This window comes from Neolamprologus multifasciatus, chromosome 11 (assembly GCF_963576455.1).
Source record: "Neolamprologus multifasciatus chromosome 11, fNeoMul1.2, whole genome shotgun sequence".
Taxonomy (NCBI): Eukaryota; Metazoa; Chordata; class Actinopteri; order Cichliformes; family Cichlidae; genus Neolamprologus; species Neolamprologus multifasciatus.
In genome coordinates this window covers 16125046-16152452 of record NC_140449.1, presented here as the reverse complement: position 1 = coordinate 16152452, position 27407 = coordinate 16125046, and the positions used below count along the sequence as shown (strand labels likewise).

At 43.3% G+C, this 27407-nt stretch overlaps 1 protein-coding gene across 2 annotated transcripts in view; it reads right to left on the bottom strand.

Annotated features, from left to right (window-relative positions):
* The window catches only part of zfpm2a (zinc finger protein, FOG family member 2a), a 121044-nt gene that overhangs the window by 19541 nt on the left and 74096 nt on the right, over positions 1-27407 (bottom strand). The window contains exon 5 of one of the 2 annotated variants that reach the window (XM_085176647.1): positions 26192-26300. In XM_085176647.1, the coding sequence (XP_085032773.1) occupies positions 26192-26300 (109 nt within the window). Of the gene's footprint in view, positions 1-26191; positions 26304-27407 lie in introns of both variants that reach the window. The other variant, XM_085176646.1, reaches the window with a different exon arrangement.

Sequence of the window (27407 nt, the reverse complement as noted above, 5' to 3'; positions counted from 1 at the left end):
GTGTAACAGTGCAGTATTACACTCTGGCAGGTATGAATGAAGTCTAATACAGCTTAATTACTCTGCAGCTAAATATGTATTTGTGGGGATCCCTTATGTGGGGCTTTTTATCTGTTACAAATCACAAGTTTAAACCACTGGAGGGTGGGAGAGATAATTAGTGAGGGTTTAAGCACCTAGAATTCTAATAGAAAAATGCTCGAATGAATCCAAACATCTCTCTGACATACAAAACACTGGAAATAATCAGACGTTTTGCCTGAACTTTTTTTTTTTTTTAATCGATATGTTTTATAAGCTTGCCATGAGAGCGGCCTCGGCCATCGCTGAAGGATGCCAAACGTTGACATTATATGCAAATTTTGTTTATTATCTCACAGGCAGCACAGATCCTGCCTTGGTTGGGGCTGGTGCAGCCCACAGCAACTTCCAAGCAAGGTTTATGCACAAGGGTTTCTAATTAGCTCTCTGAGGGCCGCAGTTAGAGCCACACTTTCCACAACAGCCGTTGGGAAGTTGAACACTAACTTGGAGGGCTCCATATGTTGCCCAGGAGGCCTGAGAGACAGACTGATTCTGTGTTTCTCACGTCAGGGAGCCACTACGTTCCAGAACAGAGCTTTTCTCTCTCCTGTACATAGAGATGGAAAAGTTGCCAAACCAATGCATTCATCATTAGCTGCATGTCTTTGGGCTGTTATCATTTAAAATGAATCGCTTCAAATATGATGCCCTTAACACACAGGGAATCAATTCAAACAATGATAGCAGGAGACGCCAAACACATGCATGGAAACGTGATTTTTAGAAAAGCTCTCTAATGGTGGTTGTATAAAGGCTTTCATTCAGAACCGAACCCCTGTATACACATGAATGAAGAAGTCACTGTGTGCATTGTACGTATTACCTGCCGGTCACGAGGAAGGAGCTGGGACAAACCTTTTTAATATTAAGCAAACACAATGGTGCATAAAATGACCATGAAATCATCGCACTTTAGATCAGGGGTGAGAAACATAAGGCCCAGAGACCAAAGTCAGCCTGGCAAAGACTCCCTCTGGCCCACTGGGTGGTGAGTGTGAAGGAGGGCATACTTTTTTTTTTTTTTAACTTTTAATAGACAATTAAATGTATACTATAGAAACTGTTTTTTTACAGCAGTTCCACAGTAAAAAAAAAAAAAAAATCTGTGAATTAACAAATTTTTTTTGTTAATTCATAGTTTTGTATCTACAGTCTGCACAATGAGCTACCAGAACTTTCTCTGTAATTTTAGGCATTTGTTTCATACAAGTTAAATTCAAAGAGTGACGCTGACACATTTCTTTGATTTACTTTCTTTATCACACAAAAAAACTGATATATTCTGTTGAAATCGCACTTCTTTTTCTTATATTAAGACATTTCAGGGATTAAATGTGGAGTTAAACTTCTTCGCACAGACAGACTGGTCCGGCCCCTCTTAAGATTAATGGGTAAAATGAGTTTGACATGCCAGCTTTAGATGTTGCAGTTACAGCAGTATTGCATTGCAAGCTCTTAAAATGATGGACAACATCAGTGATCTGATACATTTTAACCTATTTTATTTATGTTGCCTTCTTATTTATGCATATGTGATTATAGGTGATTACTGTAAATAATTAACAGCAAACTACTGTAGATTTTACTGTATATTATGTGAATTTTTCTTTGAGACACACTGATATAATTAATCAAGTGATTAATTTAGAGGCGTTATTATGAGGTTCACCTTTGTGCAACAAAGGTAATATTTTTTTCCCCTTACGAATAAAAAGTATGAAAACTCTCCATTTGGCAAACCTTAGAGATCTATTTTATGCTAACAGCTCACTCTGGATGTGCCCATTTAAAGGTGCAGTTAGAGTATATCCATTTAAAATCAGTATCTCATAAACTTTAGCCAATCTTCATCTCCAGGTACCCACTCCGCTTCCATTACAAGGCTCTGATGATCTTATATCTCCTTCAAAAGATGATTTTCAGCGAAGAGGACGGTTCGCCTCCCTCCCTACTCTCTCTTTTCTGAATTGCCATCTCAGTTTTCTTCCCTTCACTCTCAATCAGCCTGCGTTGTGCTTTTGACCCCAGCGGTGCGCACACACACATAAAAAAAGACGATGTGCCTCATTAACTGAGGCATCACACTGGCTTTTTCAACTTATTGTCTCTTGCACCTTATCCGGCCCTTCATCTTAAACTTGGAATAAATTAGAACGATAACGATCGCGCGTGTGCCATTAGTCACAAATGAAGTGGTTAACGTAGAAAGAGGGGGGGGGGGGGGGTGCAGATAGGGCTGAGATCTGATGCCGATTCATAAAAGGGAAGGCAGATTGTTGTAAAATGGCAGATAGACCGTGCAAATTGGGTGCCGACATTGCGTGGCAACGTTATTACCAAATTAGCTTGTGTGCTTTCTGTTTTTTTCTTGCCCATCCTGATTATTACCTCAGGAGGAACGCCAGGGAAAGGGACACAGAGTGTGGGGCTCACAGACGTAATTCCTTTGAACAAATAGTTCAGATTATACAGGCAGTATAATGCTGATGCTGCCTTTACCTCCAAGGTGTATTTGCTTTTAATTTATACATTCGATTGTGACATTTTAAACAATTTCTCTATTGAGACTCAAGGCATTAAAGGCCAAATGACAGTCTTAAATAAACAGGGAATGAAAGGGGATGGGGTCTTGATAAGAGAATACAGTGTTTGTTCAAGTTGAGGCTACCGCTGGCTAAAGAGTGTCTTTTGTTCTGAGGTGTAGCTTGGCCTGTATCTTATGTTTAGTCATGGCCTTACAGCTTAATACTTCTAATATTCGGTAGCATACGTAATTTGTGCCAAAATGAAATTTTCAGAGGAGACTCTTTCAGCCAAACTTGGAAAGGAGAATGAGGAAGATAACCTAATTTACTGCAGAGGACAATTATCATGGAAAAAAGCAAACTGAGCGACACATCGCAGGCCGAGGTAGCATCGCTCCTTTCTGAAGAAGACAAACTGGTAGATTGAAGGTCTCTTGAATCCAGGCTGTCGCTGGGGGTAGGGGAGCTCTTGTAATTTGCAGAACTGAATCCATGGAGCGGGCATAAGGGAATAAGTTGGAAGGGGAAGAAGACAGAGAACAAACCTGGCAGGCACGTTGAGGCCATGCCAGTCCTGCCTGCGCCACGCGGTGTGGCAGGGGGGCAGTGCCAGGAAATGTGGCAAGAGGAGGAAAGATCAAACAACAAGGGCTGCAGATCTCCACCAATCTGCTCTGTATTAATGTCAGAGCCAAGGAGCAGCTGAACCAGACGTGATCCACAATGTGTGACAGCAATGTATGTGTGTGCGCGCTCGTGTGTGTCTATATGACCGTTCGCCATTCGCAAACTGGACCAAATTCATAACGGCCTGGTGGTATGAGCGACAGCTCTAAAACTGTCATAGAGTGTGAAACATTTTTCCAACTTGTCCTTAGAAACTTGAGGACAGCAAACGCTCAAGAGTTTGCTCTCAGATTGCTTTTGAAAATTTCCTTACTGTCACATTTCTAATGCATTCCAGCAGCGACTGAATTGGAGCTTTCATTCTGAGGTGTTCCGCATGTCTCTCTGGATGTCAGACACACAGTAGCCCATGATGGAGTGGTGGGAACCTGGTGCCTGCATCGACACGCCTCTCAGCTCCAGTGGGCTGCACACCCAGGCCTGCATCCTGCTCCAAAAACTTGTTCTGTATAGCCGCAATAAAGCAAGCAGACGGCAAATGAGCTCCACGCTGCCATCGCTCCCTCCCGGACAGATGGCAAAATTAGACAATATGCTTTCCAAAATTACACTGAAATCACATGGCCGCGTGTGTGTCTGCTCGCCTGTCTGTCGGTCCATTCTTCCACCCATCCGTCCGTCCCGGATGGCATCCCGGCCATCTTTTGCTTGGGTGTGGCGCCTGGGCAGGGGGCGAGGCGGCGCTGTTTGGGACGGTGAGGAAGCTGGAGCCAGCCTCATTGCTGTTGATTGATATCGGAGCGCTGCAATGGGATGTAGGGCCAGCAGGAGCATCGGCGGACGAGATTGGGGGGGGGAGGGGGGGGGTTACATGGGCAAGGGGATTGTTGAGGGAGGGGTAGCTGGGGAATGAGCCTGCTCTATGACAATGCATGATGAACAGCCTGCTATTTGGAGTGCATCTGCAGGAGCTCGCGTACTGCCGACTCCTTTGAGAGATGTGGGAGGAGAGCAAATGTTTGAGGAGCGGACTCTGCAACTACCGAATCTCCCAGTGCTCCATGTATTTTGGGAGTGACACAGAGCATCTTATGACAATATTAGCCTCAGCCTCTATCCCTCCTTGTCTTTTTGAAAAGAATCTTGAACCGCAGGCTGATAATAGTATCTCCAACTGATATGGGAGTCTCTGCTGTGAACTGGGAAAAGGGGGAATCTCTGCCGGAAATCTTGTCTCAGGGAAATTACGTTATTCCTCTGCTATACACATTCTGAGATAGAATTGTAAAAGTTGGCAGCCTGACTATCTTGTCATGTAAATAATTTAGCACAGAGGCCTCCCTTCTATCTGTCATGAAAAAAACACAGCCTGTTTCGTTATTTATATGTATTTTCTTTATTTTGACACCATGTGGAGAAGTAGAATCACACTGCCCCCACAACTTAAAAAAATAAAAGCACGAATAAAGCCTGTAAAGCTCAATACCCAACCAAGCAGCAATTTGAATGTGAAAAATATCCTCTAATTAACTAAATAAACATAAACACAGTCGTTACTGGGCTGAATGTGGAGCTGCAGATGGCAGGACAGTCAGATTCTGGACTGACTCATGACAATAGTAGCCAGACAAAGTGAGTAAACACTAGGAAGTTGCACAGTGGCTGAAACAGTTGGGACTTTCCAAAGAGACTAATGGTATATATTCAGGAGAATGATCACAACCACAGGCTGCTCATTGCCAGCTTTGATTGGCCTCCCGGTCTGTCGCTTGGGAGAAACCCCGGTCCCCTCGGTGACGGCTCTGTCACTGTCTTTGTGCCCTGCTCAAGCAATTACGCTCGACTACATGTTTTCATATGGGAAATGGACGACGGAGGGGAGGGTGGCATCGGATCGGGGGGTGCGGGAGGCGTTGTGTGAAAAAGTCATTTTGGAGCTGCACTCTTCAGTTCCGGTCATGCTCTGTACCGACGCAAATTAAAACCTCCCCGGTAGCCTATGTAAATATGCTGCCTACTGCGCTGCGCTTTAATGAGCCATGATATGAAAGACATCTAAAACCAATGGAAAATAACTGCCCACTTAAAGGTGGGGTGAGTCTGACAGGTGACAGGTAGAGCCACGCTGAAGACAGTGTCGGGCTCGGTGAGGGGGGGGGGGTGTCAGGTTTGCAGGATGATGGGGGCAAACCAGCTCTGGCATTCAGAAATAATCTGGAGCTGTGAGCTGCAAGCCAGGGGAGAGTAACCAGCTTTTTAGCCCCAGGCATTTCAAAGAATTCTGGGTGGTGGTTGTGGAGAGGGAAAAGGGGGAGCAGGTGGGGATTGTGTGCACGGGGGGTACCTGGTGTGTGCTCATTTTTAAGGGGGTGGGATGTTGTTAGGTGAGAAGTGAAAGGAGACAGTTACTATGTCTCCTGCCTTGAGACACAGCTCATTGTCACCAACTTAAAAAATGTACATAATTTTTCTCCTGGCAGACACACACACACAGGGAGACAGACACACTCAGCCCTCAATCCTCTAATAACCTGTCTTTTAAAAACCTTACAAGGATTACCTATCTGCAAATCTGCTTTGTATGCAGAATGTGATGGCGGAATGGAAATGAGCAACTGTTCAAGATGGCGCCCACCAAAAAAAAAAGAAAAAAAGAAAAGGGGAGCCACATCTGCACAAACCGATTAATCCGAAACATTCAGAGGAATCTCAAGTCATTTACAATATCACAGAATCCATAATCAAGATTCACTGCCAGAGCCCGAGTCTGCGGCACAGAGTCAATGCCCAGTTCAATGAGGGCTGATGGAATGTATAATTTCATGACAGATGCACGCATTCACGGGGGAACACAGGGTCATTTTAACATTCACAGGCAAAAAAAATAACAACTTACCCCAGAAAGGAAATACACACCCAATTATTAATGTGCAAAAGGAGGCACAAGCAAATGAAATATGTAAAAATATTTGCTCACCGATAGCAGAGTATTCATAAAATGCAAATGTTGCACTCTCTCTCTCTCTCTCTCTATATATATATATATATATGAATATGGGATGTTTTTAATAGAAACAAATCAATGTAGCTATTTTGAAAAACATCATTATATAGAGAGAAATATGCATCTCTAATTGGTCAAATCCCCGTGTATGCATAACATTAATTAGGATGATCATGTTTGTTGTAAAGATTATGGGCTTATTTGTTCTAACAGGTGACTCACAGAGAAGACACATTAGGAACAAACCACTGTGGTCTTAGGCTCGTAGTGGGGAGGGGACAAATTTAGTGTGTGGCAACTTGAACGCAATGTATTTCAAATGGGAAAATGGGGCGAACAGATATGTAGATTTTTTTTTTCCAAATCTGTGGCATGGTTTGTTGGTTTGAACCTTGCCAAGCCCATGCTAAATCCAGCCTTTAAAGCCACGCAGTGAGCTATAAAGGTAGGAGCTGGCTGATAGGCTGGTGAGATCCACTGTTGTTGGGCCATCTGACAGTCAAACTCGTGAGGAAGAGGGAAACAGAGGAACAGGCCAGCGGGATGCCTTATGAATTTAGACTAAGTTGAGATTCAACATTTGCCCCCCCCCCCCCCCCCCCCCCCCCCCCCCCCCCCCCCCCCCCCCCCCCCCCCCAAAAAAAACAACCACATTTTCTCCTGTGAACTGTCAACAAATGCAAACCAAACCCAACAAGAACCACCCTGGTGAAAAGCAGTTTTTTGTAATCTCTCGTGTGGTTTTACACTTTGCCAAGATGCAACAGAACTGCTTGGGGTTAATGAAAGTAACAATAGGCGGAGAAATAAGTAACAGTAACACTGGTACTGTAGCATAACAGCAAAACACAGAAATCCAGTTATCGCTATTTTACATTAACTATAAAACATATCACAGCATAAGAATCATAATTTTCATGACAGTATGACACTTTTCAAAACACCAGTGATAGAAAGGTGCTTCACAGTATGAATACAGACTTCAAACACACAGACACATAATTATCCACATGGTCAGATAATCATTCCAACATACTCACTTCAATACACGCAAATATAGATGTAAACTATGGGCCAAATAATGGGGGAAAGATTAAAGAAAAGATAGACTGTAAAAAAAGATAGTCAGTCATTTAAAACAATCAATCTGATCCAAAGCGACAGCCTCAAAAGCACGATCACCTCTAGTTTTAAAGAAAAAGGAACAATTGGGAGACCGTGATCAGATTATCTGAGAAGTCGGCTGCAGCGATAAGGTCTCAGTCGTACTGATTTATAAGCAGGGGGCTGTCCATGTAGAGCTTTATATGTTAATAATAGCATTATTAAGGAGGATTCTGAATTTCACTGGAGCAAGTGAAGGGAAGCAAGAATAGGTGTGATATGTGAGTGCCGGCTAGTTTTTGTCAGTCTCACTGCTCAGTAGTACACTGACTAAACAACAGCCTAAGGAGGACTAAGAGACACAAGTATAAAATTAATTACTATAATCAAGGGAGGAGAAAATGAATGAACTAAAAGCTCCAAATAATTAAATGACAGCAAAAGCTTTGATTTTTGCAATATTTCTTAAATCAAGGAAGAAAGACCGGATGAGCTTACAGATGTGTGATTCAAAATTTAAATGTTGTTCAAAGATGAGTGTAAAAAAGGTCACTCATAGTGATTAAAACTTATTTTTAATTTTCTTTTAGCTCACTCTTTTAACATCTGTCATCAACTCTGTTGGTCAGAATAATAAAAAATTGAGGCATGAGCATTTAGCCTGATTAAAATCCTTGTTCAGTACAAGACCCCAAAACTAAAATGCATGCCAAAATGCTTTGTGACTAGCTAACATAAGAGCCATGCAATGAAAGGACAGAGCCAAAAAGGAATACATGTTTTTATTCCATTTAATTTCTGTGTTTCCACTATGTGCTACCAGTGCTAACAGGTTAGCCATTTGCAATTTTACATGGCTTATTCAGCTGGTTTAGGTGTTTTTCTACTTTTGAGTAATCAAAAACTAAATAACGCAGCTTCTGAAAGAAAACTCAGCTTTATTAGGCACTGGTGAATGTGATGAAAGAGTTTTGTTTTTCCCACACGCTCCATCCCACGAGTAAAAAAAGTTCAAGTTAGCTGCTAGGTGAAGCCACGAAGACGTTTATCTGCCCAGTCTGGGTCGCTCTCTCTCCTGCTTCTCCTGGCCCTGATTGCAGAATGGCTTTTACAAGGAGCCATCTCTCGCCCTGGCAACTTTGTGTGACCTTGTGGGACTGAATAAGACTGTAAATTGATTCAGCTCCCGTAATAAAAGAGCACACACATTATCAGCATTCTAATTATAATTAATACAGGCAGCAGCGGCAGACCCATTATTTACGATGGGGGCCCATGGTAAGCAAACACAATAATAATCTGCTTCATATTTTTATTGATATGTTGATGAATGGCTCTCTTTCACACAAAACACCAATGGAATGTTTCAGTGGCCGATCATACAAGTGCTGATTATTTCACTGCCAATTTCCTTCACCCCTGCTCACCTCCCGCCTCGCCTTTCCTTCAACCTCTCCTCTTCAGGCTTTCATTAGCCCTTTGTGTGTATCACCTTAAGTCCCTGACTCCAAACCTCATTACAGAGAGCTGGGTCAGGTGATAGAGTCGACTAACCTCAAGGAGGTGAATTACTGTCAGAAATAAACAGTCCAGCGGCAACATCACACAGATGTCCGCCTGCTTTTCAAAGAAATACCTGGCACATTGTTTGAAAAGAGACCTGTGTCTAAAGGAGTCTGAAGCAGCCAGAGATATTTCAAAAGATGTTGAATATTAAATTCTGTGTCAGTAATGGTTTCATTCTGCGGTTTTCAGTCGAGAGGCCAGACCACTATAAAGTTTTGGCTGATTTAATTTGTATAATAAAAAATTCTCATAAAAGGTCCCTCAGTGACTTTTAGACCCACTGACTGCACACGCCAGTGTTGTAACACTTCCTGAATCGTGTGCGAAAATAAAAAATAAGAATAGCAACAGTAACAATATTTATTCTTCTTATTTGATTGCTTGTTGGCTTTATCTTTCAGCTCCAAAGCATCTGTGTTTAAATACAGTTCCAGTGGTAGAAAAAGCTTTTTATGCGAGGTTAAAATCCCCCCTTTTCTCAATGGATTATATACTAGTTACAGGATGGAGACTGTTGGCATAGAATAAGAGAATACTTCTATACTGAATAGTGTCTCAATATTTTCTATCCAGCGAATATCTGGTTTACTGAACACAAAGGACCCTACTGCCTCACAGTCAAAGTGTGTAAAATAAAAAGACAGCAACCTTCATATCTAGGTTATCCTTTATAATTAGGTGTCTATGTAGCTTATGCCATTTCCCCTGTTTGATAATTGTAGTCCATCCCTCCTAATTTTGCAGAGAGTCAGAAAAATGCTTATTTGTGCCTATCTTTCTTATTAATTCTCTTCACAAATCCTTGATTATTTTCCAATCCTTTCCTCTGATATCTCTGGCACTGTTTGTCTGTTTCACTCACTCCTCCACTGAGCAGTCTGCCTTCCTTCTCAATCGCCTGTTTTGTTTCCCGTTTTAATGAACAGTTGGATTCTTTTATTTCTCTACAAGTGCTGGATTTGCCTTATCACCCCCCGTCCCTTTGAGGGTTGCCAATTGGTTTTATCCATGGATGTATCATTTCTTAGGCTTCCTCTTTTTTTCTCCACAAAGAGAAAGAACCACTCCGTCAACAAGCCTCTCCGGAGCCAGAGATTAAAAACCTCAACATCACCTACCTTCCAGCGCTACTCCCAACTGGTTTGTGTAAAACTCAATTAAACTTGTCCCCACTGAATTTCACATTACAGTACATTAAAAGGAAATTCTTCAAGCGTGATGACAAAGCTCAAACCTAGCTTCAGAGCCGCTATTTAGGAGCTTTCCTAAACGCTCTAGTCTTCGGGGTTTTAGCCTCATGTCGGTGGAAAAGGCGCCAAAAGCACAAAGACAAAGAGAAGGTCTCTTTTGACTTGAGTGAAAAACAAACTTTATGATTTATTTATTTGCAGACACCCTGAAAGTCGCAGCCTCTGCTTGAGACGCTGCATACAAACGAGGTCTGAGTCTGCCAATTTAACTCCCGACAAAAGGCAAACTGCAGCCTTTTGATGATTAAAGGTAGCTGCGCTCACAAGTAAGCAGGGTGTAATGACGGTTGTCAGCCGTGTGACGTTAGCCATCTTTCCTAAATACAGATGTTAATCTTTGGTGTAGATTTTTGATCTGGATTTCAGAGACGCTGCAATTCAATAACAAATTATTCCGCCACCTTCGTGCGATCTGCCTGGGTGAAAAGGGAGTGTTCAGCCGAGCGTCGCACTGACAGAAAGAAACATCGCAGGTCGATATGCGAGTTAACTTCACTCACGTGTGATTATATGCGCTTTCAACTACATGACTGCAAACCAGAGATTGAAACACAGGGGGAGGCGGATACCTGAGATGGTGTTCCTTTATGAATAGCATCTATTCTTTTACAGTTTGTGTCCTCCTACTGAGTGTAGCATGGGAGCGACGTGGTTTCCTACAAGGCAGAACGAGAAGGAGCTTGGCTTTGCTTCAGCCAGGTCGGCTTTACAAGAGGGGAATCTGGAGACAGATTCCACTTCACTCGTTCTCTTGTTCTTCCCCCATGTAGACGTCCCTCCCTGCAGCCCAAGAATTTAAGGGCGGCTTTGAACCCATCGCGCTGTTCTTCAACGTCGCAACATGCGCGAGTGCTCGTCTTCACCCCTCCCCCACTCGTCAGCAACCCAAAAGGTGTTTTCGTGCTGAGATTAGTGGATGAGGTGCAGTCTGTGTTTTGGGCCAAACATGCCCGTCCTTTGACACAAAGGCGGACTCTGACTTCGACTGGGCTACAGACCAAGATCACGCTCCCTTGTCTCCTCCGCTTCCTCCTCAATCCTCTCCAACACATGACATGTGTCACCGCCACAGATCTGCACTGGACGATACGAGCAGTTCAAGGTCAGGGCAAATCCCCAAAGCAGAGAAAAGAGAGGGGTTGGGGGTTGGGGAGGATCTCATAGAACCCACCCCCTTTTTTTTATTCCCAGTGATGAACTATTTAAAAAGTTCATTTCTCCTAAATGCTTAGCATATTTCATGGTGCTATAATGTGAGCACTATAATGTGAAATCTCCATTAGCCAAAGATGGGCGCTGCAGTAATGCAATGGATATGTCAATTTTCTTGTTCTGGAAAAAAAAAGGAAGTTTTGTAGGGATTTAAAACCCATGTAATATTCATATTTTCTATTTCAGAGCACAATAGCCGGCAAGGAACTAAAGTGATTATACATAGCCAGAGTCAAACTCTGGAGCCGTTATCTATTATGGTTTAATAAATCAACAGGGACAGAGCAGGGTGGACAAATATCCTGGAAACATTTTGGTGCCTTCTCCTCAACCAAATGTGTCTGATGAGATGAAAAATGGGATAAGAAAGACTGAAATAAAGAAGCATTTTCCATGGAATTACACGAGTGGGGACGTCCACAGATCTTGCATTTTCATGCATCAGTTTTGTGAATCTGCACTCGCAGGTCTTGAGCGACAAAACTTCAATTAACTCCAAGCTACACCAGTGACAAAATATTATTCAGTCCAAAATGCATTTCTGAGGCCAGGTTAACTCAGACAGGAAGGGAAAAGGGGCCACCGTGTAATTATTTGGTACTTACAATGTCCTACACTTCAGATTTGTGAGGATGGCGAGCAGAAAATCTGTTTACTATGGAGCCGAGTTGCTCACTCTCTTCTGTGAAGCCTTTGAATAATTCATGGTGAGAGCCATAGGCATATGCGGTGGAAAAGTGTTAGAGAATATCACACCAAAGATGGCATCCTCCATTATGTGCACTGTGCCCGGCGTGCCCACAGACCTCACATAATGTAATTGGATAAAAGTCAGATGCTGCATATTGAGAAGCTACATAAGGCAGTGATATTCTTCAGAGCCTCTGAAAAGTGCTAATTGACTCAAAAAGCAGCTACAGGAAAAGGACTGCATGCCTTATTGTCTTCATATATTTATCTCCAGCACCTCATTACTTTTTCGTGCAGTTACAAGAAATAAGTGGAATAAATTTACTTACTACAGCTTGTGTTCAAAAAGCATGACCTCTCCCAAATAGAACAAGAGAGGGGGGCGAAGAACAACAAGTCTTAATTTAAAGTGTCATTATTCCGACTTGGTCCAGCAAAGATGTTTTTGTTGTCATTTTACTTCTGTTGACAACTCGTCTCTTCGTGATGTTAGCGACTGAGACGATGTGACATGTGTTTTACATATCAAAACTGCCAAGCCTTTCATTTAAAGAGGCTTCATCTTCACTGACAACATGTTTATTGACAGGTAAAGCCCCAGAGATTAGACATGCCGGTCTAATTAGTCTCTCCCTCCGCTCCTGTATTTACACAGCTGAAGCCCCCTAGAGAGGAAGGTTGATCAGACAAAAACCAGCCAACCAGTGGTCAAAGTAGTATTCAGATCTTTTATCTGACTAAAAGTACCACTGCTGCGCTGCAAAAGCTACTTTGGGTTGCTCCCTTATTCGCAAGGGGTCACCACGGGACAGCAGGTAGCTCCACATGTTTTGATTTGGCAGATGCCCTTCCTGACACAACCTCAAAAGGATTTTGTATCTCCTCCTGGAATCAAACCGTGGATCTTTTCAAACTCAGCCCGTGCAAAAAATACATAACAATACTTGAACTTCATCGTCAGTTCAGCGCCTGTGAATCTTGATTTTTGCTGGTGCTGTACAACAAGGTAGAATTTGAAATGAACTCCCGGGTATTTAACAGCGTTGGGGAGAAGCCAGCTTAGATAATACTTGACAGCAATACTTGACAACCCTGCAATCCAACCAATAACACTTGGAGACTTGTTTTTAATTGAAACCTGGTTCCTCTGGTGGGAAACCAGTTATGGTAGCTGCCTTCCAAAGTTTCACAACCCAAGCAGAAACACACATCGTTAGATGTTTTAGGCATTTCAAGAACATATCAATTTGGATTCCTTTCTAAAGTAAAAAATGTAGCAAAACTTCCAAAAATGTAATATTTTCAAATGTTTGCCGTATCGACAACAAATCAAAACCATTGCTTGAATGATTACTGGAATGAAACAGAAATATTGGATTGGAATATAAGCGCGAGTACCTTAAATCTGTATGTTAGTACAGCACTTGAGTAAATCCAGCAGCTGCCAACGCTGAAGAGGAAGAGGGGACGATGATGGATGCAGCAGCCATGTAACTGTAGAAAGGAGTCGGTGGGCAGGCTTGCTTAATTCGTGACATGAAATATTACCTGCAGCGTTCGACAGAGCGGACCCGCTTGGATGGCGGGAGAGATAGCATCCATCCTTTCAGTATAAGAAACAAACAAACAAACAAAAGCTCCAAGACCTCTGACCCGACAAAGGAAGTACAACTGATAAGTTAGTAGCAATTTCTCCCTCTTCTCCTGCTCCTCTCGCTTTTCTTTGAATAGCATTTCTCTGCCTTTGGCCCCAGTTTCACCTTGCTACGCCTGTGCCCTTCTATTAAAGGTGGTAATGGCTGCCAACTTCCCTCAGGCCTTCTTTTTAATATTTGTCACTCATGAAAGAAAGGGGGGGGGGGGGGATTGGGAGATGATAAATCTTACTTTTGCCAGCTAAGGGCTTCTATCTCAGAAACAGAATAAAATCCAGTCCCAAAACACTGCTGTGCGCATTAGGAAGCTGTGGGTTTAAGCCTTGTCCGCCATGATCAAACTAGGATTTATGAAGCATCATAACTCCCGACAACATCCAGCGGCTTATTAATTTTATATATTTCTGTCCATTCCCTGATATTCCCAGCCTTGACAGTCACTCAAGATAAGCCAAAAGCGTTCTGACAGGATGGAGTGTGTGTATATTTTTCACTGTTCTGCCCGCTCCCCCTCCAGTTGAATAGCTTTAGTAGAAACCTTGAGGCTGCTGTGATGTGATTCGTCTCTGTTTTTTGTCTTCACTTGCAACCTTCCCATTTGTAAGGGCCCTTAAATCAGCCTTGCACTCTGCTGAGCCATGAGAAAGGGCCTGGCAGAGACGGGGAGGGAGGCGGGTGAAGCGGATTTTTGTGCACGCGTACGGGTTTTAACGTATGTTTACGCACACGCAAAGAAGGTGGGAGGGAGAGAAGGAGGCGACCGGCTCCACCAGAGTATCACACGTGTGGTTGAATTTTAATCAAAACACTCACTAATCACCATTTACAGGCCGTCTATATAAAGGCCTGTTCTCCGATATGAGAGGGCAACATGCTGATAGGGTTTAATTTAACTGGAGTCTAGGTCGGAGGCTTGATTTAATGCGACCCACAGGAAAACTGAGCAGGAGGGAGAGAGAGACAGGAATGGTAGCTCTTTGTGCAATGATCACATAAGTTCACATCAATAAAGCCCCAACCCATTACCAGAAACACTACATGAAAGAGGAGGGGCCCACGGTGGGCACTGGCTACTCGTCACGTACTGTAACGACAGAACTGGCTCCAACTCTCCTGACAGCTGCTTCACTTTTCTGATGAGCTATGCAGAAGAATCGGGGGCAGGATCTCAACAGGCTGTGTTGAGATATAACTCCTTTAGCCTCCTGAACCCTCATTTCCCTGTTAAATTTTGCCCTAAATTAGAAGAGGGCACATTCTGCCGTAACATGCATTTGTGCATGTTTGTTCCAACAACTATTTAAAGCCACATGATGTTCGTTTTATTTGAATTATTCCCTGGCAGGTGTTGGCAAACGAACGAAACGTTAAGGCATTTCTTTACCTATAAATCTTCAAATGTGAGATCGGCATCATCCTTGGGACAATAATTATTAACAACGCCTTCCATTATGTATGTGCTGGTTATCATCTTTTTTAGGTTTGCATTTTTATATGATAAACACGCAAGTCAACACGAAAGCAGAAATCTTGTGAACAACCCTGTTTATAGCAGTTGTTCTCAAACACTAAAGGGGTCTCAAGTATGCCACCAATCTGGTTGGAACTATGTTGAATCAATATGACTTTTTAGTGAGGAATAAACAAATAGTTTGCTAATGCTTGGGTCTATTTCACAAAAATTCAACTAGTATCCTTTTTTATTGGTAATATCTGCTTTTGAAGCGGGGGAGGCCCCCCAAAAAAAGTTTGAGTACCACTGCGTTTCAGACTGATTAAAAAAAAAAACCCTCGTTAAGGGTTTATCATCAGTAGGTTTCTTGTGCTTGTTAAAAAGCAAAAAATAGATTAACATTTTTTCATATCAAATGTAATGCAATCATTAACACTTAATTACTGTGAAAATAAATAAATAAAATAAGTAAATCCAGATGTCTCTGCATGTGTTCTGTGGTGTGGGAGAATCACACATTATCACTATTCATGTCTGGTGATGGGGTTGCTGCAGGTCACTTCCAATTTATTCCAAGCAGCTGAAGAAGTTATATTTCGCCTTGCTCGAGGACACTCTGGAGAAGTAACTAAAAGAATTAACAAAACAATGTTCTCATTCATTTACTCAAACTGCTCAAGATCTGAAACAAACTTTCTTCTGAAGCCAGAAGCTACCCCCTAATTCTCTAAGCCTCTGTTGCTTGTGCTCTGGCTACGACCCTGACCAAGCTAACTAGCCACAGTGGCTATCACACCCACCAGTGTCTGACTAAGACCCTAGCATGCACTAGCCAGCTACAGCCCCGGTGACTGAAGCACACAGTGGTGAGGAGGCAGGCAGGATGTAATCTCCAGGAGCTGTTGATACAGGGAAACACACAAGGTTTGGGTCAAAGGGATTAAAATGGTGGAGGTGCTGGCTGTATGAAGAAGAGGGGCTGCGAAATAGTGGCGGGAGCAGCGGGCGAGCCACCCCATAACAGAGAGGAGTGGGGAGATTACAGGGAAAATGGCGCAAGGGGGATTCCTGCAAGGAGACAGGAAGCAGTGACTCCAAATGGCATTGGAACACAGCATTAGCGGCCGCTATTCAACAGTATGCAGGCTTAGCGGGCTCAGGGCATCGGGAGAGAGGTGGTCGTGTTGATGGCGAGTTTCTGTAGGTGACAGGTGCGAGGAAGTCATCTTCACAGCTCCACTTGAAGACTTTCTCTCATACTGCTCAGTCACCCCCTCTGTGACTGTGACTGTCTAAACATTGTCAATGGCAGAAAAAAAAGAGAAAAAAAGAAAAATTAAATCTTTAAACAAAGGAGGCCAGCTCTGCGGGGTGATATTGCACGAGGAGAGTTTTAACTGAGCCTTTCATGCCTATGCAAACCGCACATGGTTTGGATAGAGTTCCATCAACAAAACATGTCAATCACCCCTCCGTGAAAAAGGGAGAGATACGAGACTGAAACCTATCTCGCACAGACCCAAATACTGTACTCACGTCTTCCATTTCACAGTGTGTGGGAGAGCGGGGGTTCAAAAAAAAAAAAAAAAAATCTTACATCGCTCATTTTTTTCTCCTCAATCCAGCTATCCAAGGACTCAGATTCCAGTTACATTTCACATTGAATAGACTTGTGTTTCCAGCAGTCTAGCCCTCTTCTAGTATGCTGGCTAGTGGAGCGATGACAGATTGGTTTCCACTCACTGCATGGGGGAGCACAATGGAGTGGCTTTGACAGAGTTAAGAGAAACAGTGCATCAGCACCCCCCCCCACCCCCCCAACAATCTCTCTTTTTCCTCACACGCGCACACACACACACACTGACACTCACACACACCTCTCTCTTTCACTCTCTCTGCATTTCTTCCTTCTCTTTCTCCCTCTCTCTCTTCCCTGGGGCTTAGAGAATGGATGGCCCTGTCTGACCTGGATGACACTGATGTCTAGTCCTCTACACTACTGTACCTACAGCACGGCTGTCTCCCCGCTCGCCTCTCTGTCCACTCTTTCTCGCTTTTACACACATACACGGTGAACAGGGGCACCCATCTCTGTCACACGGCGCCGACAGGCAGAGGTCAGTAGAGCTCAGGTACTAAAGCAGCCTGGAGGAGGTAGGGATTTGCTCATAAGTGGCCAGTATCGCTGTCACGCTGAAGAAACAACAAGTACAACAGCCTTAAAAATGTAAAAATTGGAACTATAATTGTAAGAAAAAAGAAATAGAGAACGATGCTAAATGACTTTTGAAGGACCTAGCGCCAAATCAGAAGCTGGGAATTATTTTCATCTTGGACGATTCTGGATTACGGCCTATACAAAGTGAGTGGCAAATCATAGTGTCATGTGTGGGTGGTTTCATGAAGAAGATCAGAGTTTATGCCCATCGCTAGCATTCAATTAATATTTGCCTTTTGAGGTAACCTTAACCCTACCCTCACCTAACCCTGACTATCCTTAACCAGAGACTGTAACTTCACTGGCGTCCACTTTTACTAAAGAGAAAAATACTGAAGAAACAGCGCTTGCTTGAGACACTCAGCAGATTTAATATCAGCTCAATATCTCTAAATTTGCACTAACGCTACTAGAAAGGGGATTTTTTTTCAGCATGTATGCACTGGACATGATGTTATAGAGCAAGAGAAACTTGTTATCTGGTTAAAGTCTGACAGCTAAAACTGCATGATTAAGGGTTGGAAAGGGAACGATTTGTGCCACAGGAGTTCAGTCTCTGTTGGTAAAGACAATCTCAATTCTTCTCTGACCTCAGAAACTCTCCATGTGAACTGTACTCGATGACCAAACACAACTTTGATTGCCAAATAAAAATAAAACGCTGACAATATGATCAAGTATGGCATTGATAGACTGTTGATGTCAATGTCGAACCCACCTTACACATCCCTATGTCCTCACCCATGGCATTAAACTTTTAGCTCAGACACTTGATCGCTTGATAAAATAACCCACAGATAAGAGGCTAATACTGCAGGAGCCTTGCAGTTGTATTCCTCTGTGTTGCTGCAACAAGAAAAAAAATACTGTGATATCCCACTGATACGCTGCTCTAAAGACTATGGGACCATGTTTTGCCTTTTTTTTCTCAGCCAGGTGGATGTGCAATCAATAAAATGGATTAGCTGCAAAGGTATGTACAAAGGTTATCACCGAGCTCTCCTGCATGAACACAGTGGCGACCCCATAAAACAATTTTGTAATGTCTCATGCTATTTCTTCAGAGGAAATCTGATTATGTTTTGCCCAAGCTAAAAATTGATTTGCAGGGGAGTATAGATTATCAAAGGAAAAATGGCTCCTGCAGCACCGGGCCTTATGGCTTGACTGAATTGTTATTTCTAACGCTGTTTTATACGCCGACTGTATCACTGTAACACAGTCAACGTTGCACACTTCCTTTTCTTTCTCAATAATAACTTTTCTTTCCCCGTCATGTCCCTCTTTCCTTCTCCGTGTGCTTTTTTTGTTCATAGCATGATCATCTCCTCGCTCCCTTGGCACTTCAGAGTTTCACCCTGACTCATTTTCACTTGTTTAGTTCCACTCGCTGCGGTCCTGTGTCAACCCTCACACAGACTTTAACCAGGTGGCTTTCCATCACGCTGACTGACGATCTGAACACCCTTCCACCCAAGTGATTCCTCTATCTCTGTCCCTCCATCTCACTTTCTCTCTCTCTCTCACACACACACATACAATGTGACCCCCCTTAAGTCTGATGAAACAACCCTCTCTGCCCATCTCCAAAAAAAGAGAAGAAACTGTGTGGAGGAGCAGAAAGGCCCCTCACTCCAGCTCTCAGCTTTTGTCTCTGATTATCCCTGCACACACACACACACACACACACACACGCCACCTCTCATCCTGCTCCTGGATCTTGTGTGTGTATGTGTGTTTAAGGTGGGGGGGGGGGGGGGGGGGTTTGACTCTGACCAATGGCATCCAACAGCAGGGCTTTATCCTGAAGCACACTGACAATGCTTTTCACACCTACTTACCACAGCAGAGATGGAGGCGGCGGGCTGGATCATGCCCAGGCCTAAAAGCAGGCTAAGGGCTTTTAGAAGACACACAGAATAGACTCTTTAATTACTGACTCAAGATCCCGCAGTAGATTAAAAAAAAGAAAAAGAAAAACCCTCACAGAGGCTTATTTTCATATCTGCAGAATTTTTCAATGAATATAAAAACGGTCATTGATTATGCCGTTAAGGGAGGGACGTTAAGCAGGGAAATATAAAGTACATATAATCACATTAGCTTGCGGTGATTAATGTAATAAAATGTGATCTTTTTTTCCCCATCTGTATTGAACACATCCAATACTGAGGAGACATGCTGCAAATACTAAGAAGCAGCTTCCTTAATATCCACTTAACTAGCTCTGTGTGCAAAGACATCTGCGAAAGCACCGCAGATAACTCAAGGAACGTACTTGGCCTGATAGGAAGAGGAATGACGAGGGGGGAGCAAAATCCTAAATAATGACTCATGTGTTCTTTTGACGCTCATACTTGCATTACTTGGAGCACAAACGATTGTGTGTGTGTGTGTGTGTGTGTGTGTGTGTGCCTTCCATCCCAGGGACACAATCCTTCCTATGTGATCAATACCAAAGCATTTCTGTTCATTGATTATATAATTATACAGAAATTAAATCTGTGACGCGCTCTCGTGTAGCACCACTAGCTAATATAGCCAGCAGATGAGACTGAGAGGAGGGAAGAAGAGGCTTTCTCTCTACTTACTATTTTTTTCCCTTTTTTTTAAAAGCACGGTGCTTAAAGCGAGCTCGGTGTAGTCCAGGTACTTCACTCAGATGATTATAATGCCACGAGGGTGCAATACATCACTCTTATTAGCCACACTGGAGCACAATGGTATCATAATTAATGGTCGCAGCAGGATTGAACGCTGCCCTGACATGGAAAAGTGGGCCTACTTAAGCTCTACAAGGCATTTAAATATGCAGAGTGAATGGCACAACCCAAACCCTCCTGCTCTAAGGACAGCCCACGCTCATTAGCCTGACACCCTCCGTGGCATTGATACAAGGACGACTGGCTAAACTCTCAGGCAGGCGCACGCGTGCGCACACACACACAAAACAAGAAATCACAAGCACACATACACAAACACAAAATGTGCAGCGACTACAGTGACAAAATGTTAAACAGCGAGATATGACTAGAACAATCTTGTCCCTCATCAGTGCCCATCACTTCTTTTACATTTCCCCCCTTGCATTGTTGTTTTTGTCTCAAGGCTTAGTCTGCACTGAATGCAGATGGACATATATGTGTCAGCAGCCATTATGTGAATTTTCGGTAATGGCGTTTGGTCTGCCTTTGTGTGTGTGTGTGTCTGTGTGTTTGTAGCGAATGTGCATGCTGTAGCAGAGTGTGTTGTCTGGTGCTTGTGCTATACTGTCTAGCATGGGCAAAACTGCCTGCTCGGTGGGAGAACAATGCACATAAAAGGCTGTCGGAGGAAGCGTCTGGAGCTGACGTCTTTCACGTGGCTCTGAATGGAGCAGCGGTGGGAAGTGGCCGTGTGTGCGTGTACTTTATATGCTTACGACTGAGACAGAAGAAAAAAATCACAGAAAAAACGCCCTCTTGAATATGTCTCCTGACTATGTTTGTAAAAAATGAGACAAGAGAAAATAATAAAGAGTATGCGTTCCTGTCTCAGTCATGTGCGCTGACATGTGCATGAATGCCTCCTAAAAGCAGGTGTGGGATGTTAAGTCCTCTCAGATTGGTGTATGATTTGAATTTTCCACTCCTCCTCTCCTCTTCCTATCCTGTTCGTAAAACCCGCTACATAACTTCTCCTAAAAGAAGAAGGAAAAAAAAACCACAGTGTAGACGCCACTCAGGAGCTGCCGCGTGCCTAAAACCAGCAGCTCCTCTCCACACGGCTCACTCCAGCCTGACCGTACCGAGTTATCGCGTGGCTCAGTGCAATCAATTATTGCTGCAGTGGAATCATTAATAATTTCCTAATGAAAACGATTCTGTTGATCTCTGTTGTCTTTTAATTAAACATAATTAGTCGGCTGCTCGGAGCTGTGGTGGGGACTCCTTTAGGGTACAATTTTGTTTTAATACACTGATAATGGAATTTTTACATTGTGTCAGTTGTTTAGTTATTATTCAGTCACACTATTTCGCTATGTTCCTAGATAACAGATAATAACCCTCGCACCTTCTATTCGCCGCAGTCATTTTGAAATAGGAGGGTCGAAATGAACAATTAAATTTTGAACTGTAAGAGTCCTCTCCTCTCACCGTTTCATGGCGCACGCTGCCAGGGTGCAGTGCGCGAAACGCTGCAAGTTTGACGCCTTCATTTCACAGGGGGGAAAAACTCAAAATGTCTTTGCATTTTTCTTTCTTTATTTTTTTTTAGAGAGTCTGATAGATACTACATCTGTTCTGTCAGGTCACGCAAGTTCACCATATTGCCTCAGCGGTCTGCTGCTCTGGATCAGTGGAAAGAGCAAATGAAGGCATAAAAAAGGATCTGATTGTGAGGACTTAGAGAATCTGAAATGACACAAAGACGCAGAGATTTAGCTAATTCCGCACCGTCCGAGCTTATGTAAAACGGCCTAGTTACACTGGTCAATTTCGACACGAACAATGTGGCCAAGTTGCTCTGGAGACTTATTGGACATGCTGTATCTGAATGTGGTCTGGCTTAAGAGGCTTACATTCCAAAAGTTTCGGTGACCTCTGAATAATGCCACGTAATGTGGTCACGTTGACTGTGTATACTTTCACCTGGCTTACCGTAGATATCAGGTATAAGCGCAATTGAGGTTCAAAGCAAGGATGAACCGAATCATCGTGCGTGGCATCTCACTCCTAAAAAATGTCATGTTTTTATTCAAATTGATTTATTGTTATTTGTAAGTTCAGATGTGACTGTGTCTGATTGAACTTGGATGCCCTGCAGCAGAGGAAAGGCCTCACATAATGGGAACATAGTATGATTAAAATATGCCTGAATTATTTACCATAAGCATGGGCACTGAAGTATACCTATCTGCTGCTGCAAGGGTTAAATGTGATCAAAAAGTCCCCCTACAAGAGGAGCATTTATTCCTGTTTGGGCAACATTTGTGGAAAAACTACACTTTAAAAATAAAAATAAAAAATTGAATGTATTCATGACTTCCTTAACCTCAGGGCAGAGAGGTCAAAAAGTTCCGAGAGGTGACTAAAGTGAGGAAATACAGCACAACACCTTATCATTAAGAAAGCTGTTTGACAGCATAAGCACATCGGTGGTCACGCTGGCTCTCTGAGCAGCTGCTGAAATCCACAATCAGGCAGGTTTGCGACATCTGAACCCCATCGCTAACACCTTCAGCCGAGAGACGTTGGACGATGAAAAGAAATCACAATGTGTCTGAATTTGTTTTCTCTGTTAAATCTCTCCCACTTTCCAGCTGCATTGTTTATCAATCTGTTGTTTATCTGTACAGAAAATTCTCCCCTGTCTCCCCTCCCTCCCTCCTGTCTGTCATTCGCTCCGTCTCCTCATTCTCCGGCGTTACTGTAACATATAATTACTCTGCAGACTTGCTGCCTGTTTCTATAACTTCGGCGGTTCAAAGAAACTGTCGGAGTGTGGAGGAGAGCATTGTGGGAGTTCCAGGTGGATTTCTCGATAATGAGTTAGCGCAGTAGTAGGAATTGAGAGTTTTAGTAATGGCTGGCTGCTAAGGCTCTTCCTGGGAGTTTAATGTAAAACAAACAGGGCCATGCTGACAGCCTGGGAAAAACAGATATTGCACTTTTTCCCGCTTCCACTTCAGGGCTCGTGCTGTTCTCTCATTTTGAGGAAGGGGAATTCGAAGAAGAATTTATATTCATGAAACGAATGCGAATCTTAATTGGAGACATTTTAAATGACTCAAATATTACTCATGGTCTTCCACTTGTTTTTTTCCCCGCATTTTTTAAATATTCATGCTTTTCTGCTCGTCTCGATTAAGTGATACAGACGTGCAAACAGAGGACAGGGAAAACATCATTTTGCTATAGCAACAGGAATTGCAGCATCTCAAAAACTGGGTCGAATATGTGACATTATAAGGTAAGTGTTTCTTGGTGCTGATGACCAGGGGCACCCTGTGGGGGGGACCTGACTATGCCATCCTGCTGCTTGTTACACACTCCAGTGCATGTATTATACATAACACATTGCAGGGCTACAACTCTCAGAGGAATCATTTTTGCTGAATCCAGTCCTCCCTCGCTCTGCACATATCCCCCACGCCCCCCCACACACACTTCCTGACAAGTTTCGGGGATAGAGGATGAGCATTTGTACGAAAAAAAATAAAATAAAAAAAGCAATGCAGAAATCATAGGACAGAGCGTCCAGCACTAAGCTACAGCCACTCAAACCAATCACCATCCCTTACTTAGAGATACTCCCCCATAGATTCACACTGGCAAGCATCCAAAGTGAACTGCTACTATCTTTGCATGCAGCCATAAAGAAAGCCGAGACCACTGAAACGTGAGCCAAAGCATATTCTGCAAGCATGCTGTGTATTGAGATATTCACTGTTTTCCATAAATAACGCATCTCAGGGAGCAACGAAACAGCCAACAGACGGGAAACACAGCACAGGGGTGAAGATATAAACAATCTGGGCCTCAGCTTTTCAAGGTGGGAAGAAAGTTCTTGCCGGACTCCTGGAAGCCTTTTTTTCCCTTTAGTCGGTCCGCGTCAATGCGATAAACACAATTCCAGCACGGCTTCAAAAAAGAAACGACAGGCGAAAAAAAAGAAAGGAAAAAAAGACCAAATTCAATATTAAATTTGACAAAGATTTGACATTCCGGCACGCCGGCACTCCATTTCAATGTCACCTCCAGAGGGTGCGCACGCGTGCAGATTGGAATATTTAAAGGAAAGCGATGAAGAAGAATGAGCAGCATAAATCGAGTCACAGTCTGGACGTAAGAGTCAAACGGCCGCGCGGCATCAAACGCTTCATCACTTTCTCAACTTCCTCCCAAGTCCAGGTGGAGAAAAAAAAAGTTGCCAGGAGCAAAAATGTGGAACAATTTTTTTTCTTTCTTTGGAAGAGAAAAAGCGAGAGAAACGGACACCCGACCCAATTTATGCAACTCACTTTTGGTAAAGTTGCTGCAGACCAGTTCGAGTCAAGTGTGGAATAGCGCAGGCTGGATTTAGGTTTGAATCTTTGAAGTGCACTAAAAGTTTGTTTCCAAGTCCAACACGTTGATCGCGTTCCTCCACAAGAGGTGACGAAATTTGTTTTGAGCCGAGTAATCGACTTACTGATTCTCTGAGGTGACAAGAGATATTTAACTCTGAGAATTGAATTAATTCTTTGTATTCAACATTCCCCCTATTATCGCTTATTATCAGTGGCAAGCATGTGCTGATGCTTGTGGAGGATTTAGAGTAATGAACTTATACAAGCAGAGCACAAGAGCGACTCGCACAAGGGGTCGTCTGGAGATGTTATTGTGTTTTAATTTAATAAGGTCAAGTTGGAAGCGACAAACAAAGGCGCTCCCAGCTGAGGTGGTGATGATGCCGTGTGTGATGCTATCGCCAGGATACATGTATGAAGAGTGGCAGAGGAAATTCTCAAGAAAAAAAAAAGAAGAAGTGAGAAATCCTGTTATTGCCCTTCTTTTTGTTTCATATAGTCACTCTGTGAGCAAAAAGATTAGAAGATTTTAAAGAAGTGCATAATCTTCTTTAACAGCTTATCAAAACTTTAATGATTTGGTGATAAAGAGCACAAAGTTAAGTAGCCGGTTAAGAGGATAACTCCCCAGTGCAGTCTAGTGATTAGTAGATGAGAATTGGGAGACCGAAAATCCGGGTTGCAAATCCCACTCCTGCCACTTATTCACTTTGAAGGAGAAGAAGCTCCATTTCAGCTTTGGGGGTATTGTCACGGGGTAATCATTTTTGAAAAGTGATAAATAGAGGCCCCCCCTACCCACCCCTTCAGAAGCCCAAACACATCTTTATTTACGTATTTATTTCGCCGTGTCTCTTTGGTTAACACCCGTCAAGACCCAATTATAGCTGCAGAAGCCATGCGCTTTCATGAGGAGTGAAGCTCCACACTTTAGTGTCAGTGCTGTGTACAGTATCTTCTCATGCAATCTGCAACAAACCCAGCTCTCCACAGATCAGTTTGCGGGGCTCCTTTAATGAGGCCCTGCTGGACACAATGCAGGGGATTGAGGAGTTTATCGTCGTGACAGTGGGCCGTGGGTTTTTGGTGGGGGGGGGGGGGGGGGGGGGGGGGGGGGGGGGTTGCATGCTTTGGATTACTTTTGTATAACTAACATGGATTTTCTGACAGATAGTGGTGCTTTTCCTTTTTCTTTTCCTCAACACATGTTTACAGAAATCCACTTCTCATTGGGAAGTTGTATGAATGCAGCTGATTTATTAAAAGATGTACGACTAAAGCTTCGCCAAATTAGCCGAGAAGAACAAATGAAGCAAAGTGGCAAACACATCTCCACTCGTGCTTTTCCTCGCTATCTACCCCGAGATAGGGATTCACTTAGTATAAAAGACTGTGGGGAGGAAAGGGGGGGGGGGCATTAATTACCTTGTGAAATCTAAAGACCATTAACTTTGTGTGTCAAGTGATGTTTCTCAGTTCCCAATCAGAGTTTTAGAGATATAAACGACTCTTTGGATGAGGAAAACAGATATGGAGCGAGAGCGCGCCTTTCTGTGTGTCCTCGTGGGCTGTGTAGATGCAATTATTTGTGCTTGTTTGTGACTTTGAGAAGAAGAAGAGAAGGAACGAGAGGAGGAAAAAGTAAAAGAATGACAGAGGGAGAGAGACAGGCAGAGGAGGAGTGGATGGAGGATTGTGGCGTGGTGTGCTGCGCTGCAGAGAGATAACAGGATGCCGGCGCGGCTTGCTTACCTTTGCTGTACACCACACAGTTGTTTTTGTTGTCTTCCGCTCCCTGCCAAGTCACATCCAGCAGCCACCTGGGGCCGGCGCTCAACACCACCGGGACCGTGCTCTTCGTCTTCTGGTCGAGGACAGATAACAAACACTAATCATTTGCTTATTTTGGTGATTAAAGAAACATTAATAACCTCTGAGTTACGCTCTTCCGCTGCACTGAATGACCATAAAGAGGCAATTTCAGAAACTATACAGCGTGCAACTCAAGTCCAGCACAATCCTTTTTTTTCTCTTTTTTTTCCTACACTGCTGAGAAAATGTGAAATCAGGGCAGTTTTTATGAGTGTATGTGTGTGTGCGAGTTGGCCAACAGACAAATGCAGTGCTTGGTGTGATGGCAAATGGGTGCAAGAGCCCGCACCGTATCTGTTTCATCCAGGATTCAACCCGGAGATCCAGAATCAGATCCACTAGATTAAATAAAACATCTCACGTGTCTGGGAATCATAAAAAAAATGAAAGGAAGAAAGGAAAAATAAGGACGGTGACTTTCAGAGAGAAGGAAGCAAGTGTTCGGCGGTGAACTTTGGGCGCATTGTGCCTCGCTATCACCAGGATCTCACTATTTCTTGAAACAAGCAGGGAAGAATTTAAAGAATCAGTATCCATTTCAAAGGCCGATTGAGGTCAGAGTTTTTATAATATACCGGGAAATTATTCCAAATGTGTAAGGTCATTTTTCTTCTTGGTCAGAGGTCAAACGTGGGGTTTCATTCCGCTGAAAGAATCAGAAATAAATAAATAAAACAGAGTGAGATAGAGAGCTACACCTTCTATAATAGATTCACATGCTGCGCTGTCACCACATTCGCCTGCGCTGTTCATCCTCACATGATTTTCTAGTCTGTTTTATTTTATGCTGGTTCTCCTTTTCTTTTGCTTCTTGTAAAGCGATGCGTTGGTGGTGTCGTGCATATGTTGTGTGTGTATGGAGGTGGTGGAGGGGCTGTTGCAACATCTCAGGCAGCTGGGTACAGTAGCCTATTACTCAAAGGCAGAATGTCACTATTTTAAGGCCATTTCTTTTGAACCCCGGGGCCTCCCCTTCATTAGGAGCCTACAGAAAACAGTTTAGCTAAGAGAAAATAGGTTGGGCTGCAATCTCGACACTTCATTTCTTTTTCCCCATCTGAGGCGGCCGGTGACAGGACACTGTCCATCTGCCTAA